We start from the raw sequence: 20,054 nt of genomic DNA on the forward strand, positions 1-20,054 counted from the left end.
TGAACCATAACTCTATATCAAACACAGATAAAACTAGACATGTTTGTAGCTGTGCTCCTAACAGTCATCTGCCTTTCAAAGTAAGGCTCCAAGAAGCCTAACCCCTTCTACATTATAGACTGCTCAGCATCACTGAGCCATTTATTTCTGCTAAACAGAGGAGAATTCCTCTGGAACATGCCGGTACTCTACAGTCACAGCACTGAAGCCAGATACAAAAACCAGAGCTCGTGTACTTGGCCTGAGGGTTTCACCTTTGCCTCTACCAAACAGTGACTGAAATCCCTAAAAGCTTTGGGTGCTTACACAAGTGCAGGCAGCCTACTGGGGAGGCACACTAACTCATGACGCTTTATACAAAGCACCATGAGTTAGATACTTTATCAGACAAGAATTAGATTTTCACACAATTGGCCATTTTAAAATGCTCTGTAGCCATGAATATTTGTTACGTTATGGCTGCAGAGTGCTTTCAGGGGCCTCATTGCACAACAAACGCAACTTCTGTAAACACCCTTTCACAGTTTCACAAATATAAGCAAAAAAATGACAAACATACTCCCTTATTGGAGCAAGTGAACAAGTACTTTGCATTTCTAAAGCACTGTACAAATATTAACTAATTAAATCCTCACCACACTGCTAAGGTATGGTACTTAACAATTATTATCCCTATACAGTTCCTGGCTCCCAGTCCAGATCTGATTCCTCATTTAAATAGCTTCTAGCCTTCTTCAATAGAGGGCTTTAAAAATAATCACACATGGAGCTGAAAAGTATTTGTGCCAATATGTGAACATAGCAGGTTGTGGAATTTGCTTCACTCAAACAGTCTTTGTCTGCTTGCAATCCTTGTTCATTGTCATTGTTTCCCTGGGACACACTCCCTTCCGGCAGAAATCAACACAGATAATTAACAATGCAAATAAAATAAACAAGTAACCTATGGTCTTTTCCCAAACCAGTGCAAGTGCCCAGGCTTGGGTATGCCACCACTAACTCCTCACTCTTTTACCTCCATCAGCAAGTCCCAGTCTCTCTGTCAACTCACAGTCTCTCAGGAGTTTATACACATGTTCCAGGAATTGGGGGGGCACTTTAATTAGAGAGGCTCTGAGAGCTGCTCTAATTAAATTGCCTGAAGTGTCTTGTGTATCAGCGTCCCTGTACTGAAAAATGGCAGCAGGGGCACTTTAACTAAAGCTCGTTCAATGGGCTTTAATTAAAGTGCCCCAGTGTCATTTTTCAGTGCAGGGACACCAATACACAAAATACTGGCATCTGCTGGAGCATGGTAATTACCACACTTCAGCAGACTCGATTAATCAACTCTGCTTTGACATGCTGTAATTATAGCACATTGGAGCAGCCTCTCCGCTCATGTATAAGTGCTTTTAGCATCTCTCTGGGTTTCTTCACAGTCTTTCAGACCGTGGAGAAAGTCTTGGCTCAGGCTTCTACCTCCAGCCCCACAGCCTTCCTGTCTTTCCCTGGGCTCTCTCTGGGAGCCTCTTAACTCCCATGGAGCCAGCTAATTATCTTTGTCAGCTAGCTCAGTCCTACGGAGCAGGCTTGCAGCTGCAGTTCCTATACTGTACAGCCTGCTACAGTGAACATTTACAAAGATTTCATTTTTATTAGTCTTTACTGATGGGATAAATAATGCTTATAGAAGAAGTAGTAAAAGACTTGTGCTGGGCCATCTAAAATTAATATATTGTTCACAACAACGAACAGTTATTTCTTCTGCCTATTACTTTCCCTAAGTCAGAACACAATTGATGTAAATATTAGAGCATTCCAAATTTATCCCCTAGTTGCTTTGGTAATTATGGTCCATAATTGTGGACTCTTAGCCTATGAACTGTTATTGTTTAATAAGCTAACATTTATTTAAAGTTCTATTTGGTTACAACAGGCAACATCTCAGAAATAGAAAGGTGGGAATTAGGTGTAGAAGAGGTGGTCGGAGGTAGGTAGAGGAAAGAAAGACTCATCACTAAAGAAGTGAGATGTGGAAGAGAAGGTTAAACTCTTTTTTGTATCTACGCCTAGGTATTTGCACTTTGCACTTTGTAGATTACATTATTGTGAAAGCAACATTCTAGAAATTAAGGATTTGAAACCAAGATGTTTATTATAATATTATTATGGTTATTTTCTTCTAGATGTGCCATCCTCAAAGCTTACTGAATGTCCTTACACAAGGAATCAACTATTGTTTATTATCTGCATGTTTAAGTAACAGCTTTTTAATATATGTTTAGATCGACTCAGGGACTATCCAAGAAAAATCTAAAACCTCTGCAGTTAGCAACAGATGATTATATCAGAGACAATAAAGCAGCAGTTGTTAAAGATCTGGAGAGAAAGCTGCATTTCAAAGAGGACTTTAATCAACATAGTATTCAGCAGGTAAGCATACTGATTGTTATTACATTGCATTTCATTCACCCATGGACAAAATAAATGTTAAGTCTTACAGGACATAAATGTATGTAAGGCTTTGTTTATATTCTACATTTTATAATAAATTCCTAGTAACTGCTACGTGAAATAGCAAACCGGAATTCTAAAGATGTAAGTAAGAATTGACTGTAGAAGGTTTTACTTTGTGGCTTCTTATGGCTAGTTTATATTTTTACCCTCTAACAGAGAATATATAAGAAAAACTAGAGGAATATAAAACTTTGTTGGCATATAGGAGATTTGTGCATATTGGATATCTCTGTCTAATGTCCAGCCCACTTAATTCATTGCACACAAATTCATCCAAATTAGGAGGAAAGGAAATTATGATATATAGCAGACTGCTGTTTTTACTTGGCTTAAAATATCATGAATAAAATGCTATCTTAATATTTTGTGTCCTGAACATTTTTTTCCAACCATGTGAGCAAAATTATTAAATTATTTCATTAGGAATTTGTCAGGAAAAGAAGTTATAATTGTTACTGACTTTTACTAAAACTGCAAGACCAATGTTAACTGAGTTTGGTAAAATAACAAGCTTTTAATAAAGCTCAAGGGATCAAATAGTTGATTTCAGCTAGATTCAACACACACCCCAGATTCAGGGGTCAGTAACAAATTAAGGTGCGAGTAAAATGTCTAGGGGAAGGCTAGGGGAATTCCTTAACGAGGCACATCTAATAGATGTCATTGAATAATGTTGAGATGCATAAGCAGCTTCAGGGTGGCTATACTGTCTGCAAGGAAGTACTGTGCTCTAGTCTTACCTCTGTCATGGGACCCTTTATAATAACCATATTTCCTCAGGTTTTGCAAAAAGAGATGAGGACTTAGTCCTAGTTATCACAAATAAGGAACCTATTTATAAGTGCATTTCTGGCAGAACACGTACATTGATATGCAACAGCTCTGGTATCTGTGGAATAAATTACCCACTGTGGACAACTGCAGTTGTAATCCCTGTTTTTTTAATTATGTTGTTGACCTTTCCTCTGATGGAGTGCTCTGCCAAAACACTTCTAGTAAAACAACTGGCATGTGGTATGTTTTGCCAATGAATCACAAGTGTTATAATTTGTACCTGCTATGGTAGTAATATGAATTATTTAGACAGCTACTGTGAAATACCAGTCAGTCTTTCAAGTTAACTGCATGATAACCTCTTTAGAAACAATGGTTACAAAATAGGATCAGAGTTGTCTACTGATAGCTATATATATGCTGTTTTTATCATCAGATATAATGCCAAAAAAAATCCTGAATCATAAGGCACAAAAACTTTGAGGAAGTTCAGAGCTGACTTATCTCTACTTACTACAGCAATTAACCAGACAACTTTCCAATTTTTGAGAGGTCAAATAACAGTTAATTAAAAAAAAGAGAAAGTAGTCTAGTTTCACCACAAATGAAGAAACTGTTATCCCCACTACAGGCTCAGTACTTGAGTTAAATCTATTATTTTCCCCTGTTTTTCCCCAAACCCCATTCAAAATCCCTAACATTTGTACTTCTTCATAAGGAGGTAGGATGCTCTTTTTCTGGGTATTAGCAGGTGCAAATTTTAAGTTTTCATGTCTGTGAGAGCTTTTACTATTGATCTTTTAAAAAATACATGAAACAAAACAAACCAGTGGATACATGTCTTGTCAGCAGGGCAATAACTAAGAAATGGACGCATCATATTCTGTGTCTGGATTCACATGAATTTCATTAGCTCTCCTTTCTTCCCTAGTAAGCAGATTTTGGAAAAAGGAAGCTTTTATTTCACTTCTTAGATTTCCATATTAATATGTTGTGGTAGCAGGAGACAATCATTCTTTAGGAGTTTTATTCAGTTTTTTATAAATATTCATAGACCATTAATACAAATAAGAAATGAGCGTTTAGTGAATGGATAAAAATATTTCCACACAAGAAACATAGGTATTTTCTTCTTTATGTGCATTTTCTATATGTTGTTTTAAAATACATTGCTTTTGTCTCATAAAAAGTGTTCTGTACTATTTTTCTGATTCAGAAAGTTGAACTGTATTTTAGAATTTCATTAGTAGGAAAAATGCTTTCTGTACATATAATCTGTGCAGTACTTTGATATCAAGAATGAAAGGTGTGATAAGCAGAACTGCAAAGTGCTACTATTATGTTATATTACCCAAAGTATGGCAATGAACACAAGAATGATTCCATAGGTATTTATGTTTTGGTCCCCTATTTATTATCCAGCAGTGACTTTCAGATTAAAATTGTTCAGCTTAGAAGTCAAGATTTTGCTAACTGTCAGCACTGCACACTCAGCATGATATCTAATAATCCAGATGCACTCCTTCTGCTTCATCCAGCACATCATTCATCACCAACAATAAAGAATTCTAGATTCAGAATATAGTTGGTAATTTTGCTGATGATGCATGAGGCAGAATAGATGACCATATAGTCTTTCACAGCTATGTTTACTGGCAGTGCTGGGAGAAGTAAAAACATAGTTTTTGCTAATGAATATAATTTGACCAAGTAGATAAAGTAAAAATTTGCCATGTTTACCAAATACTTTAATCATAATCATCCTTCAAGCTAATTGTGAAACTTAATAAAGATGTGACACCAAAGCAGAAATGTATTGTCAAAAAATAAATTCACCAAAAATTGGACTATCAGCCAAACCAAACTGTTTATGAATTCAGGCTGATTTTGCTGAATACTATCAGCTGGGGAAAAAAGGAGGGGACGAGACTTCACAAAACTATAGGAGGAGGACATTAGGGTGGTCAACTAAGATATGGAAACCCAATTACCTCCTCAGCAGGTATGTCTAGATGTGCAAATGTTGTGGAGTGGGTTTACTCTAGAACAAATTACTCTAGAGTAAGCCCACCCTGGGTAGGCATCTACATGTGTGGGGAGCTCTAGGCTCCCCTTGGGTGCCAGCCCAGGGGTGGGCAGGGAGCATGGGGCCAGGAGAAACTCCTGGTGGGGCCTGAGAGATCACTCCTTGCCCCCAGGAGCTGCCTGCTGCCAGGGCGGGCTCTGGTGGCAAAGCCCAGCTGGGGACAATGTCCCCCTGCCCAAGCAGCAGTGAGCTCCCATTTCCAGCTCCCTGACTGGGGGCAGGGGGCTTGGAAAGTGCTGCAGGGGAGAGACAGGTTCTAGCCCCCTGCCCCGATCTGCAGAAGGGGCAGCTAGCAGTGAGCCCCTGAAATAGGACAATCTCCAGCCACCTCCAGGCTGTACATGCAGATTTCCCTGCATAGCCCGGAGCTGGCTGGGAATTGTCTAGGTCAGGGGCGGGTCCCAGCCAACTCCAGGATAGGTGAGGAAATCTCTCCATGCAGGGAGCAGCCAGCCCTGCTCCACAATCATGGAGCTGGGAGCTGCCTGCTGCTGAGGCAAGGGAAACAATCTCCCACAGCAGCAGGGGGTGAGAGATTGCTCCCTGCTCCCAGGAGCTGCCTGCTGCTGAGGCAGGGGAACATTGTCCCCTCCCAGGCTCCAGTGGCAGAGCCAATCACAGCAGCAGGCAGCTCCCAGGGGCAGAAAGCAATCTCCTGCCCCCTGCTGCCGAGCTGACCAGGAGCACATGCTCCTCCTGGTCAGCTGTCTACATGTGCCGTACTATGCAGTAATTAGTTGACAATGTATTTGCTGCTAGCATTCACAGATAGCAAATTAACTGCAGAGTAGAGGAAATTACTGTGAAGTAAAGGTGGGCATGTGTAGACAGTGATGCTTACTACACAGTAATTAGCTCTACTGCGCAGCAAAGTGTTTCATGTAGACATGCCCAGCTTGATGGGACTTGAACCCACATCTCCCAGGCAAAGACCTCTATGTTATGAGGTATTTTAGGAAGTGGCAACTCAGTCTTTCCTGGTGATAGTGTTGCACTTTGCACAATTAATTTAATGTTCACTGGGGCAGGGACTAGAACATCTGTCCCACTCCCAGGACAGTCTCTCTCTCTCTCACCTTCTCTTGCTCAACAAATAATTAACCACTCCATTCAAATTAGGGGGAAAATTCAGGAAGAACATTTAGAAATCCCTTGTAACCTGGTGGTTAGGTCACTAAAATCCTTAGGGCATGTGCAGACATTCCTGGGATCCCAATCTACAATTATGCAGCTTACGTTAACCCACGTGATTGTAGATCAGGTCCCCAATTGTTGGCTGGTGCCAAGAGCCACAACAGAAATATGATCTAAGTAAGTTGCTGTGGGGTGGATAGGACTGAGGGGGCTAGGTCTGTGTGGAGGAAATTGGTCAGCCTAGGGGGAGAGGGGGGGTTGTCTGTCTGGGGGTGGGAGGGTCAGAAGGCTAAAAATGGCCCAGCCAGTGTGGAGGGGTGGGGGTAAGAAAAGCGCAGCCCCACAGTTAGCTCAATCTATATAGTGCACCTCCTGAGGTGAAGTCAGTTAGATTGAGCTGGCCATTTCTTCCTCATCTAAACTCCCCAAATGTATGTACAATTCAGCACTTAGATTGACCCGACCCTAGTTAGGGCTGCATTTACCCTTAGAAATCCCTTGTAGCATGGTGGTTAGGTCACTAACATCCTTGATCAAATCAGAACTGGAGCAAGTAAGACAACAACACTCTAGTCTGGGAGACAGGGCACCTGAGTTTCAGTTCCTGCTCCGGTACGTGTCCAGCTAGTTATGCAAAATGGACCAATAATAACAATAATATACCCACGAATAGCCATCCAACATCCTGAATGCACACTCTAACTACTGGACTATTGGATAGAGGAGAGCATGGCCAGCTCCAGCACTTTTGTGAGTGTAGCCTTTCATTTCCTTTGCTTTTTCTCATGAGTGCCTAAAACAAAAGGATTGACTGGAATACTTCATACTCAAACAAAATGAACCATTTGTTTCAGCCAGGAAATAATTCAGTATTTTACATTTGCTTTCACCTGGATCAATGTCTTTTTCCATTTTTCCACTTGACAATCAAAACAAAATCATCAGCTACTTGCACAGGCTTCCTACAAGTTCCATTTCAATGGGAACAACTCCATTATCTGGACAAAATGTGTAACTTAACAACAGTATTTCCTTGGCAATCCACAATGACAGTCAGACAGACAAACCAACGGATAGATGGATAGTGTTGCCAGCTTTGGCTATTTTCAAAGGGCCTAGGCCAAGCTGCAGAAGCATAGCTAAGCAAAAATGACTATAGCGTGAACCACAGAGTAAAAACCAGCCTTGTTTATGGAAGAGTATACATTTGGGGAGAGAAAACAGGATGAGAGCAAGCACTGTTCCATAATGGAGGAGATAAGGAGATAAGAATCCTTCCCTCCAAAAGCGTATTTTTCACAGAAACAAAAATGCCAACTAACTGACATCTTTAACATCCTCAAGAAAACTGGTTCAGTCTGGTTCCAAGGTTTCAGTGAAACAAAGAAATGTAAATAAAATCAGAAGTAATTTATTAGAATATAATAATATACCAGCCATCTATAAATATGGGGTATAGGCAGGAGGGAAATTTGAAGAACTCAGCAAATTTGAGAAGACCTGCTGCCAATTTGCATGCCACTCTCCTCCCACCTCTCTAATCTCCCCATATGGCATAGGTGAGAATCAATGTTGTACTGTCCTATGTAGTGAGTTGGTCTTTGTGATAATTGTTTTTGGGTTTTGAAGTGCAAGCAAATAAGAGGTCCAGCTGTAGACCTATTTCTGCCTCTTTCATCAGTAGCCAACCTGCAAAGTTACCTGTAATATGGGTAACTAATCCATAGACAGACAGACAGACAGACAATATACATATAATTAGTAGGAAAAAGGTAATCAAATCACAGACCTTTGTGCTACAGTAAAATTAAAAGAATTAAACCTACAGTAATAAAGAATTAAGTTAGAGCTGAGGGTTCAGTACTAGGGTTTGATTAGTTGAGCCCATAGATGCCTTGTAGGCTTTAGAATTGTAAATTATACCTACATATTAATGGTGTTTTCAATGAAGGACTATGCAGCAATATTCTTTGGGTGTGTCTTGAGGCATAGATAGCATTGTGGGTGCTGGTTTATTTTTAGTACAAAGAGTAAAGCTACAGCTGTTTAGGTAATTGTGCCATTATTCACAGCCCTCACATGCATATTTATGATTCCCTTTCCCTAGTGAATACTTTATAAAAATATTCAGGATACAAGAGGCCTAGAGTTTATACAAAGGCTCCATAATAGATAGTTAAAATAACAGCTTATAAAAACAAACACAACAACCAGCAGATCATAGACCAGTCCCTCTTCATGCATTCTACTGTCCCACCGATAAAACATCCATTCATTAATGAGTCAGAGCCATTTCCTATCCAGTCCCATAAAAAACAATTCACACCACAAGACCTCATTAAAAAAACCTATTATCACAAATGCTTTAGCCAGTCTAAAAAGATTCCCCTAAAATGGGCTTTGTCTAGAAGATCTGCCTGGAAGGTCAGCATATAGAGGTAATTTTATATAAAACATATAAACAAAATTCCAAAAGCAAGGTATCCAGATGAAACAGGATTAACTAATTAGCAGAATGGCAAGGATTAAATTAAAGGTATCAATCTCAATTTATAAAACTTTTAACAATCTGAGTTTTAAGTAGTTGAGCAGTCACCTGTTGCTTTATAACATTTTTGCTCATAATTTTTGCCCTGTGGTCTGGATGAGCGGTGCCCAGTCCAACCACAGGCCAAATCCAGCCAGTGGGCCTATTCCAGCACACAGAGTGGGCAGGGCAAGGCCCACTCTGGCCTCACAGAAGGAAGTGTGGGAGAGGGCTTGTGGCCTGAACCTGATCCAGCCACATGAGGGAGATGGAGTGCAACTGAGCCCTGATTTGTCTGCACAGGAGAGGAGACATAGCTTAGTCCCTACCCGGCCAGGCAGGGCTTGGGAATTTGGCAGTGGGGGAAGGGTGGCAATATTAATTGCCACTGCTTCTATGCCACCAAATTTCCTGATCTGTGGAGAACACCCCTGCTTTATATTCTTGCCTGGTAGATACAGTTTATCTGCTCTGCTCTCAAACCATAGGTTCAGTCAGGACCAAACTAGAGAAAGCTCTAAGATGAGGGTCCTCATGCATGGACTTTGCCAAATGAAAAACAGCTCACTGGTACTCTCATACTCTGTTTTTCTGCTCACAGGAAAGGCATCTGTTTCAGCTGGTCTGGGTTTGGTATCTCTGGGCCTTTGTACATGCCATGTTTTTTGCCCTTTCTTGCGCTGCAGCGGCATGACTGTTTGCATGAGCAGGTTTTCTGGATGCTTTAAAAGTCTTTCCAGTGCATTAAAGTAAAACTCCTTGGATGTAGTTTAGTTTGGCTTGCTGCAAATAAAGCATCACATCCATGGATTCATTGTGTGCAAACCAAAGGTACTCAAAAATGTGTACTGAGCCATTTTGTCCACCAGATGGCACTACGACTTTTTTGTAGTTCACCCCTTTGAATTGCTTCCGCTTTCAAATTGCTTCCACTTTTTCTTTTTCTTTTTTCTTGTGGTGTGTGCCAGCTCTGTGCTCCCACAGCTCTGTGACAGAGCACAGGTTGGGGGGGCCCAGGCCAGGGGAACAGGACTGGACTATCCTACTCTCCTGCGGCACTGGCTGGGGACTGGGCTAATTCATTTGAAAACTTAGTGCATGCAAACACTGATGCAACACTCCAAAATAAATAAAGTTTAAATTTTGTAAATTAAATTTAATGAGAATTAAACCCCATGGAGTGTATAGGTGCCCTCTGTCCTTTTTATATTCCCTATTCATTTTCTCTTTTTTTTTTACCTCTCATCTACATCTGAGAATTTTCAGTTTGTGGCGAGTTATGCTTTTGATGTTGTTTGTCTGGATATTCTATTTGACTGGCTGGGATCTTATTAAATTCTTGGTTCCTATTTAATTTTTGACTGTATAGAACAGAGGTGGATACATTTTAATTCATCTGTAGGAAATAAAATAATTCCAAGATTTCTTCCAATAAGAAGAATCATATTAAGGATAATATACAATATTTTAGCATTATGATTCCTTGCCCAAGGCAAGAAGAAGACTCACAAGGACTACTGCACCTCTCAAAGTGAAGGGGAGACGGCAGTCATGTTTTAAAAAACAGTTAAAACTAAGGGACATTTCAAAACAATGCTTAGAAACAGACTCTTAGGGCTTGAACACATAATGTGTTGACAGCAATGGAATCAGCCTTTTGACTAGTATAAACAAGAAAGGGACACGACATATAGCCCTTTCCTGGTGCAACTTAACGAAGTCAAAGTAAAATTACTCTGGGAAAAATCTGGAGTAAAACTACACTGGGATAAGTAGTATATATATACTGCTTGATAAAAACAATATAGCTTAGATCAACTGACAACATTTATACTTTTAAAAACTTTTACTAGGGCTAAATTGCAGCAGACTTCTTAGAATGCCTGTGCCTTACCTACGTTAGTGTTCCTACCATTGCTAGTCAGCTTAACATTTCAATGCAGTTCCAAATGAAGGGCTGGATTTTCAAACCAGCTAAGCATCCAGTCCTATTTAGACAACTAAATGAAGTAGCCAGATTTTCAAAGCTTCAGTGTCCTCATTGACCTTAAACCTCAGCTATTACCTTGCATTGTCATCTGAGAGGGCAGACTGCAGCATCTGCATAAAGTCTCATTGACTGTTCTGGGGCTCCAGGTGGGCCCAGCTGCCTTTCAGCCTGGATCACAGTGCAAGTTCAGGGCCTTAATACTGCAACAACAAACACTTGTGTTTGCATATCACTACTTTAAAAAAAGAAAACACATGGGAAAAATTGTCCATGATTAACATTGGAGTGGCCTCTTCAAGCAGACTTGTTCCCCATTGTATTCTTGACTATATAGTAGCACAATTTCAATGTGCTTGTTTTTTACATTACATTCTTTTTATACTTGTTTCTATAGCAACAAGCTTGAAATAAGATATTGAAATATCCCAGGAATCTATAACAAGTAGCAGACTTTCCTGTCTTTCCGTATTTGTTACCTCTAAGCTCCACTAAAATAGGGGTTTTTTTTCCTGAAATCAGCTCCAACTCTTTAGATTTCTGCCTTTAAAGTGTTTTTCCTATCTTCTTAATCCCACTACTTCACTCTGCTAGAGAACATCATATGATGAAAAACTGGCCCGCAGTCTTCAGGGACCAAGCAGTGATTCCCCAATCTTCACCTATACAGCTGAGGATGTATCTAAGGTACAATTTCCTTGTGCAGTCTTTATTACCCCATAAATTCTTCTTGTCACTATCATTTTTTTATTTTCAAATTTGCCTTTGAAAAAAAAATCGGTAACACACAAGTATACTTTAAGTCAGTGTACTACTGAGCTAACTCTGCCACAAGCTGGTGTCTTGTATTGTCATGCATAAGTTCTGGGTCCAAGAGTACCAGAAAATGGGAGTGCTGTGAAGACTTCCTGCTTAACTGTGCAGGAACTGGAGGACTTCTGTTGTTTGGTGTTGGCCCCAGTGGAGGTTGAAAGAATGGTAATTGATCTAACAGCTCTGCTCTTTTGGGTCTGACTCTTTCTTCCAGTGTTAAGGATCAACTGACTAGATGGAGATTCAGAGTTTATTGGCTCCAGCAGTCCAACTCCCCACCTTCTAAAAGTTCAGGGCTCCTGACTGTTGTGGGCCAAGTGCTCTTCGACTCCAGGAAGTAAAGATACTTCATGAATTTACTATATCTTATTTCTGCCTTCATATTTGCTACCTAAGCCCTTGCTTGGTCACCTGATCCTTCCCCGAGTCCTGTAGCTCCATAAATGCACAAATGCCTTATGAAATATGTACTCCAGTATCAGTACAGCGAGGAGAGTAGCATTTCCCTAGCTTGCTGGAGTGTTTTGAGGGCAAATAATAAGACAAGTGAAGAAAGAATTTGAAGGAAAAATTGCTAGAGACATAGAAGGTAACAATAAAAATTTATTTAAATACGTTAGAAATCGAAGACCTGCCAGGGAGTCAGTTGGACCTTTAGATAATCAGGGTGTAAAAGGGATGCTAAAGGATGACAGAACTATCGCTGAGAAACTAAATGTATTCTTTGCATCTGTATTCACTGGGGAGGATGTTAGAGAGACTCCCTCACTAGATCCACTCCTCTCTAGGTACAAGTCAGTGAAGCTGAACCAAACTGAGGTTTCAATAGATAAAGTCATAAAGGAAACTGATAAAGTAAACAGTAGCAAAATCACCAGGATTTGATGGCATTCACCCTCGTGTCCCAAACAAGCTCAGTTTGGAAATTGCTAGTCTCACTAAAAACAGCCTTGGTACCAGAGGAGTGGAGGATGGACAGTGAGACTCCCATATTTTTTTTTAAATGCTCTAGAGCGGATGCGGGGAACTACAAGCCCTTGAATCTAACTTTCATTCTTGGAAAACTGGTAGAAACAATAATAAAAAAAGAATTGTTCAGCGTATGGATGAACACTATTTGCTGGGAAGGAATCAACATGGTTTTGTCAGAGGGAAATCATGCATCACCAACCTACTAGAGTTTTCTGAGGGTATCAATAGCAGGTGGATCAGGGTGATCCAGTTAACACAGTATATCTAGACTTCTAAAACTCCTTTAACAAGGTCATCTCTATCAGAGGCTCTTAGCAAAGTTAGGTTGTCATGGAATTATAAGTAAGGTCCATTTGTGGATTAGAAATTGGTTTAAATATAGAAATAAAAGCATGAGTATAAATGGTGAGTTTTCAGAATGGAAAGAAGTAAACAGTGGGATCCCCCAGGGATTTGTGTGGGCATCGCTGCTGTTTAACATATTCATAAATGATCTGGAAAAGGGGGCGAGTAGCAAGATGGCCAAATTTGCAGATGACACAAAATTATTCAAAGTGGTAGAGACCAAGGAGGACTGCAAGGAACTACAGAAGGATCTGACACTATTGAGCGAATGGGAAGCCTAATGGTGGATGAAATTCAATGTAGATAAATGTAAAGTGACGCACATGGACACAAATAACCCGAACTATACGTAAACTATGATAGGCTCTCCATTAGCTGTTACCACATAGGAAAGAGATCTCAGAGTCATTGTTCACTAAAAACATCAACTCAGTGCTCAGCCACCATCAAAAAGACAAATACATTATGAATTGTTAGGAAGGGAATTGTAAACAAAGAGGAAAATATCATTATGCCCCTTTATAATTTATAAATTCTTGGTGCATCCACACCTTGAATACTGTGCCCAGTTTCGGTCCCCACACCTCAGAAAGGATGTAAAAGAACCAGAAAAGGTACAGGGAAAAGCAATACGGATTAGTAGTGTGGAGGCGCTTTCATATGAGAAGAGAATAAAGAGGCTAGGCCTATTCAGTTTAGAAAAGAGACGCTTGACATCATTTGAGAAGCTAGGATGAGCTGGAGAGTTTGCTCTCATGGGTAATAGGGAGGGAATCATGAGTAGCTGGGATGAGGTGGAGGTTCAGTCTTAGGGTGTCAACTGGGGTGTCTGGTGTTGTTTCTTATCTTGTGGGTTGTTAGTATGTTATTGTAAGACACTGGATATGGCAGAATATAAATCTAAATAATCAAAATAATTTGTGGGGCGTTTAGAATGTTTGGCAAATATGTGAAAGTCATTTTTTTATAAATTAAAAAAATAAAATTAATTCATGCCATACTTCCAGTTTTGTTCCAACTCTTTGTCATGGTGACAAGATGATGAAGTGGAGAATTATTGCTAGCTTAATCATCCCTTAATTAATCTCAAAATATCTAAAGGAAGATAAGGCCAGGTATGCTTAGGCCCCACACTGGAAAGTAAGGCGATCCCAAATAATGCAACCCCATGGATTATTTTTCCTCCAAAAATAATACTTTTGCTCTTTGCTCTTCAGGAGCTACCAGAAGAATTCCAAGGCAGTTCCTAGAAGTTCTCATAACAAATATGTGATTTATATAGCATAAAATAAGATATAAAAAATAAATGAATTGTTTGACTGTCCTGGTAGACTTGTGTGAATGGCCAACACCTGTAGTCTGCAGGGAAATATGATTGACATCACAGCTCTGAAATTAGAGTACCTCCTGACTACATGAATGTACCTGAGATGGGAATTTGGCCTATAATGTAGAATGATTTGCTGAGGTATACTCTGTGAAAGAAAAAACCTAAGCAAGATGGAAATTCTGTAAGGATATGTTCTGCCTGCCAGCTGGTACTAAGCATAGTTTCATAGTTGGTAGGGTCGGAAGGGACCTGAGCAGATCATCAAATCCGCCCCCCTGCCATGGCAGGAAAGAGTACTGGGGTCAAACGATCCCGGCAAGGTGTTCATCCAGCCTCCTCTTAAAGACCCCCAGTGTAGGAGCCGGCACCACTTCTCTTGGAAGTTGGTTCCAGATCCTAGCTCCCCTGACAGTGAAGTAGCCCCTCCTGATGTCTAGCCTGAATCTACCCTCTGCCACCTTGTGACTGTTATTTCTTGTCACTCCTGGTAGTGCTCGGGGGAACAGGGACTCCCCCAGTGCCTGCTGGTCCCTCCTGACTAGTTTGGAAATGGCCAGTAGATCCCACCTCAGCCTTCTCTTGTGGAGGCTGAACAGGTTCAGGTCCCTTAGCCTCTCCTCATAGGGCCTGCCCTGCTGCCCCCTGATCATGCGAGTGGCCCTCCTCTGGACCCTCTCCATGTTGTCCACATCCCTCCTGAAGTGCGGTGCCCAGAACTGGATGCAGTACTCCAACTGCGGCCTGACCAGTGTCACATAGAGGGGGAGGATCACCTCCTTGGACCTGCTTGAGATGCATCTGTGGATGCATGACAAGGTATGTTTGGCCTTCCTGACTGCGTCCCCACATTGTTGGCCCATGTTCATTTTGGCATCAATAATGACTCCAAGATCCTCCTCTGCCTCTGCACTGACAAGAAGGGAGTTCACTAGCCTGTAGGTATGCTGCTGGTTCTTCCTCCCCGGGTGCAGTACCTTGCACTTGTTAGTGTTGAAACCCATCCTGTTCTCATCTGCCCACCCCTGTAACCTATCTAGGTCCAATTGCAGCTTATTCCACCCTTCTAGCATGCCCACATCCCCCCACATCTTAGCGTCGTCAGCAAATTTGAACAGGGTGCTTTTTACCCCCTCGTCCAAGTCACTGATGAAGATATTGAACAGCATGGGTCCGAGCCCTGCGGAACCCCACTGCCCACATCCCTCCAGGTCGAAAATGACCCATCCACCACCACTCTCTGGGTGTGGGCCTCCAGCCAGTTAGTGACCCAATTGAATGTGTAGGTGTCGACGCCACAGTCCCCTAGTTTTTTAATGAGAATGGGGTGAGAGATAGTGTCGAAGGCCTTCCTAAAGTCCAGAAATACTACGTCCACTGCTACACCTGTGTCTAAGGATTTTGTGACCTGGTCATAGAAGGCCACCAGGTTGGTCTGACAGGACCTGCCTCTAATGAACCCATGTTGGTTGCTCCTAAACATAATCTCCCCTGCGGGCCCCTCGTGGACATGTGCCAGGATAATTCTCTCAAAAACCTTACCCAGGATCGAGGTAAGAGAGCAGAGAGCAAACCTAACCAACTAATCAGCCAGAGAGCAAACCTAACCAACTAAAACAGTAGATGCCACCACCTAGTGGCTAACTTCACCTCTCTGTGCATGCCTTCTGTACTCTGAGACCAAAGATTAGTGAGCCCAGACACTCTGCTTCCTCACCCTCTATCCCAGGTAGTCACGTGTCAGTTCACCTTCCCACACAAGTTATAGGTTAAGGTACTAGCTGGTGCAATTGCCCTTCGGTTGGGAGAGGCAGAATGTTGCATGCCATGGCACAATCCCTCATATCCCTAGTGCACCCTCTATACAGGTTTCCCTCGCTTTATGCTGTACATGCATTCCTGGAAAATGGCACATAGCTCAAATTTGCATAAAGGGATCCCACTTTACAATGTAACAAATAGGGATATGTTCCAAGACCTCAACTGTACTGACCCCCAGACCCATTTCTATCACTTTTACAAGACAGTTTGGGTACTCACCAATGACAGACAGTACACACAAGCACAGGGCACTATCATAATGGGGATGGCAACTACAGAAACACGTGTCACAGACAACAAGTGAGGAGCACAGATCCACACAGGAGACTATATTTTGGTGCACATCCCTCCCACAATGCACCACACAAAGCAGCTGACTGTGGGCTTCCCCCACACTGATTGCATAAGAGTGAATTTACCTCACATATAATGAATTTTTGGTATAAAATGGGTCATCACATAAGAGCAAATTTGCACATATAGAACCCTCATAACACAAGGGAAACCTGTCTAAGATTTTTAGAAGAGGGTGCTGAAATGCCAGAGGTTGGTTATCTGGGGGCTTCATGCCACAGCGGAATCTACAGACAGCCTGTTAAGATAGTTTTGTGACACAAGGGGGCTGTAGAAGTGACCCTAGACTATAGACAGTAAATTTACTGGTGGATACATAAAGGAGCCTCTATCTGGCTGAGCTTGTCTCGTCTGAAAGGCAATCTTCAGTTATTATGTTACAGGAAAGATATTATCATATTTCATAGTGTAACAAGGTAGTCTGTCCCTTATGAGAAGTGAGGGGGCCAGGGTGCAATCGTGGGTGCTGCTTATGAATAAGACCAAATGCTCCAGTATATAATTGACACACACTAGTTTTAGCTTCTACTTCAAGTCTGTATTTTGGAAGGAATGGCCCTGAAGAAGGCACTGGAGAGTAGTGGAAAAAGAGAAAGCAGAAGAAGCAGGAAGAAGTCTCATTCACACAGAACCCATGCCATCACAATCCCTCACATCTACTCCTTATAAGGAACAGGCACCTTATTACACACAACTTCTAAAACAAACATATACATCAACTGAAGAATATACAACCTCTACCAAAACAGGTCAGAGATTGTAGGCTAGGGACAAAATAGCAATGTGATGTAGAGAATAAGTTGTCAGGGCTGATCACCTCATGCTTTAGGAGATATAAATGTGACTTAAGGTATTATACTAAATGTTGCCATTTCATATATTTAGCGTGTGACTAGTTTGGAAAAACAAACTGTTGAAAATTGCAGTTATTTTCTTAAATATTTTGCGTTCTCTTTAGGTTAAATTTTTAAAGCAGCCTAAGAAATTAGGTGCACAATTCTTTACAATCTGCCTGAAGCTCCTTTGAAAAATCAGTCCGAAGTTTGTAAAAAAAAAAATGCATGTCAAAAGTATAGTGTGATCCTCTAAACATATAAGTGTCAGGTGCTTCACAAAGCACTAATTCCGCTTGTGAATTTTTTTTGGATTTTTAAAAATTCACTCTTCTTTGATGATATTTAGTTTAAGACAACAAGGAATTAGAAATAATTGAGCATAATCAAAGTCAGTGCATTGCCAATATCATTGTGCAGGAGTACAAGATTTCAAACTTTGAGCAGAGACTGATGAATGAAATAGAGTTTCGTCTTGAACGCACCCCAGTGGATGAATCAGATGATGAAATCCAACATGATGAAATCCCTACAGGCAAGTGCATAGCACCAATCTTTGACAAGAGGCTCAAGCATTTCCGGGTCATGGAAGGATCTCCTGTTACATTCACCTGCAAAATTGTTGGAATACCAGTGCCCAAGGTAGGTGATACTTGCAGTTAGATGTAGTTTAACTATATATTCCTGGATATCACCTTTGCAGAGAGACATTTACAAAAATGTGGTTCTGCAAAAATAATTCTCAAATAAGTGGTTTTCCAAAACAGTTAAAATAGTAATGTCTTCCACCATTGCTGAGTACAAGCTAAGCTTAGCTATTCTGCATAGACTCATCAATAGAACCCCTTGAGTCTAAGGAAAACAAAATTTGTAAAAACATAAAGGTCTAATCTGTTTCAAATATGTGGGCTGATTTGGTGACATTCACAAATACACATAACAAAACCAAACCAAGTAATCTATATTTCTGGGAAGTTAACTAACATTTTCCCAGCACTGAAACATTCTATACCGTATCTTAAAAGTTCTACAAATTGTGCATGTGAAATAGGAATTGCTCAAGAAACATGTTACTTTTATCTGCACGTTGCCTATTCACAATTCAACTGCAGAGCAAATTTCAATAGCTGTCTATCTTTGGGCTCACTTCAGGTATATTGGTTCAAGGATGGAAAGCAGATTTCAAAGAAGAATAACCATTTCAAGATGAAAAGAGAAGGAGATGGAACATGTTCTTTACATATTGAAGATACTACAAATGATGACGATGGAAACTATACAATTATGGCTGCCAATCCACAAGTAAGGGAATTTTTCTTTCACACCTATATAGTTGTTTCAAGTTTAGAAAGGCATGTAATTAGGAATTGCCATGTCAGATCAGATCACTGGTACATCTAGTCTAATATTCTGTTTGGAACAACAGCCAAAACCAGATGCTTTGGGGGATGGTGGAAGAAACTATGTACAGGGGAAATACAGAAAAACTGTCCATGTTTTCACTCATCTGATCTCTAAAGTACACAATCACAGTCATTCAGTTGCCCTTTATGTCAAAGCACTTGTGAGATACTAATAATTATTGTAATTCATTCTGACTCTTTTCAGTATAAAAATACTATAGTATACTGCAGGAGTCAAACTCTAATAATTAGGAACTGAACAAATTGTTAGACAAGACTTAATTCTACTTTCATTCAATTTTTCAGGGGAGAATCAGTTGCTCTGGCCACTTGATGGTTCAAACTATTCCTGTACGTGGACGATTATCAACAACTATTCAGTCTCACAGGTAAAATGAAGTATGAAGCTGTAAACATAAATGTACAATTTTTGATTCATCAAAGTTGCCCTTTTGATGTCTTTTTCAGGTTGGGTGATATACCGTTATCTCCTGGTGCTGGTGCATCCAGAGCCAAACTATACAATTTTACCAGGAAGAGTAAAATTTGTTGTAATGACATTCAACTGCTGCTCATCTTACCCATCTTTAATTTTTTTGTGTGTGTAATTGTACAGAGCAAGAGGTTTACATTTGCTAGGCAAAGATTCATTTGGTCTAAATCACAGAAAAGAGAATCAGAGGATGAAAACTACAATATGCCTAATTCTATTCCTGCTTCTATAATAGACTACCCGTGTTATTGTTGGCAAATCAATTAGGCCAAGGTTTTCAAAGTAGCTAATGTTTGGGGGGTTCTAGATATTTGGTACCCAATGGAAATATCTAGTACGAGCTGAGCACCCACCTGAAAAAATGGGTGCATTTCATGGATCGTATCAGTGATCACACCCAAAATCACAAGTCATCTTTTCTGGGGAGGAGGGGGAGGGAAGGAAGGAAGGACTTTTTTGACTTTTAACAACTTTATTTCACAAAAGATCAGGTACAGAAAGCAAAAAACCATCAAACCACACCAAAGAGAAACCATTCCAGGACATTCAGAACATTACACCGTGACAAACACCTTCACAGTAATACACATCATGTCTAACATGCTATATATAGCCCTCGAGAATAGAACAATTCCACCCTTCCCTGTCCCATAGTACACGTACAAAAACCTTCAACTTCTCACCCC

General features: G+C 40.7%; 1 protein-coding gene across 1 annotated transcript in view; it reads left to right on the forward strand.

Annotated features, from left to right (window-relative positions):
• LOC102371196 (myopalladin-like) overlaps nucleotides 1–19,766 on the forward strand; it is a 122,411-nt gene extending 102,645 nt beyond the window's left edge. Inside the window, exons 15-19 of the mRNA XM_025195307.1 lie at nucleotides 2,268–2,415; nucleotides 17,893–18,114; nucleotides 18,625–18,774; nucleotides 19,182–19,264; nucleotides 19,320–19,766. Coding sequence (XP_025051092.1) covers nucleotides 2,268–2,415; nucleotides 17,893–18,114; nucleotides 18,625–18,774; nucleotides 19,182–19,264; nucleotides 19,320–19,635 — 919 coding nt within the window. The 3' untranslated portion in view covers nucleotides 19,636–19,766. The remainder of the gene's footprint in view (nucleotides 1–2,267; nucleotides 2,416–17,892; nucleotides 18,115–18,624; nucleotides 18,775–19,181; nucleotides 19,265–19,319) is intronic.
• Nucleotides 19,767–20,054: the final 288 nt, after the last annotated feature.

The sequence above is a fragment of the Alligator sinensis genome, unplaced genomic scaffold (genome assembly GCF_000455745.1).
Source record: "Alligator sinensis unplaced genomic scaffold, ASM45574v1 scaffold325_2, whole genome shotgun sequence".
Classification (NCBI taxonomy): Eukaryota; Metazoa; Chordata; order Crocodylia; family Alligatoridae; genus Alligator; species Alligator sinensis.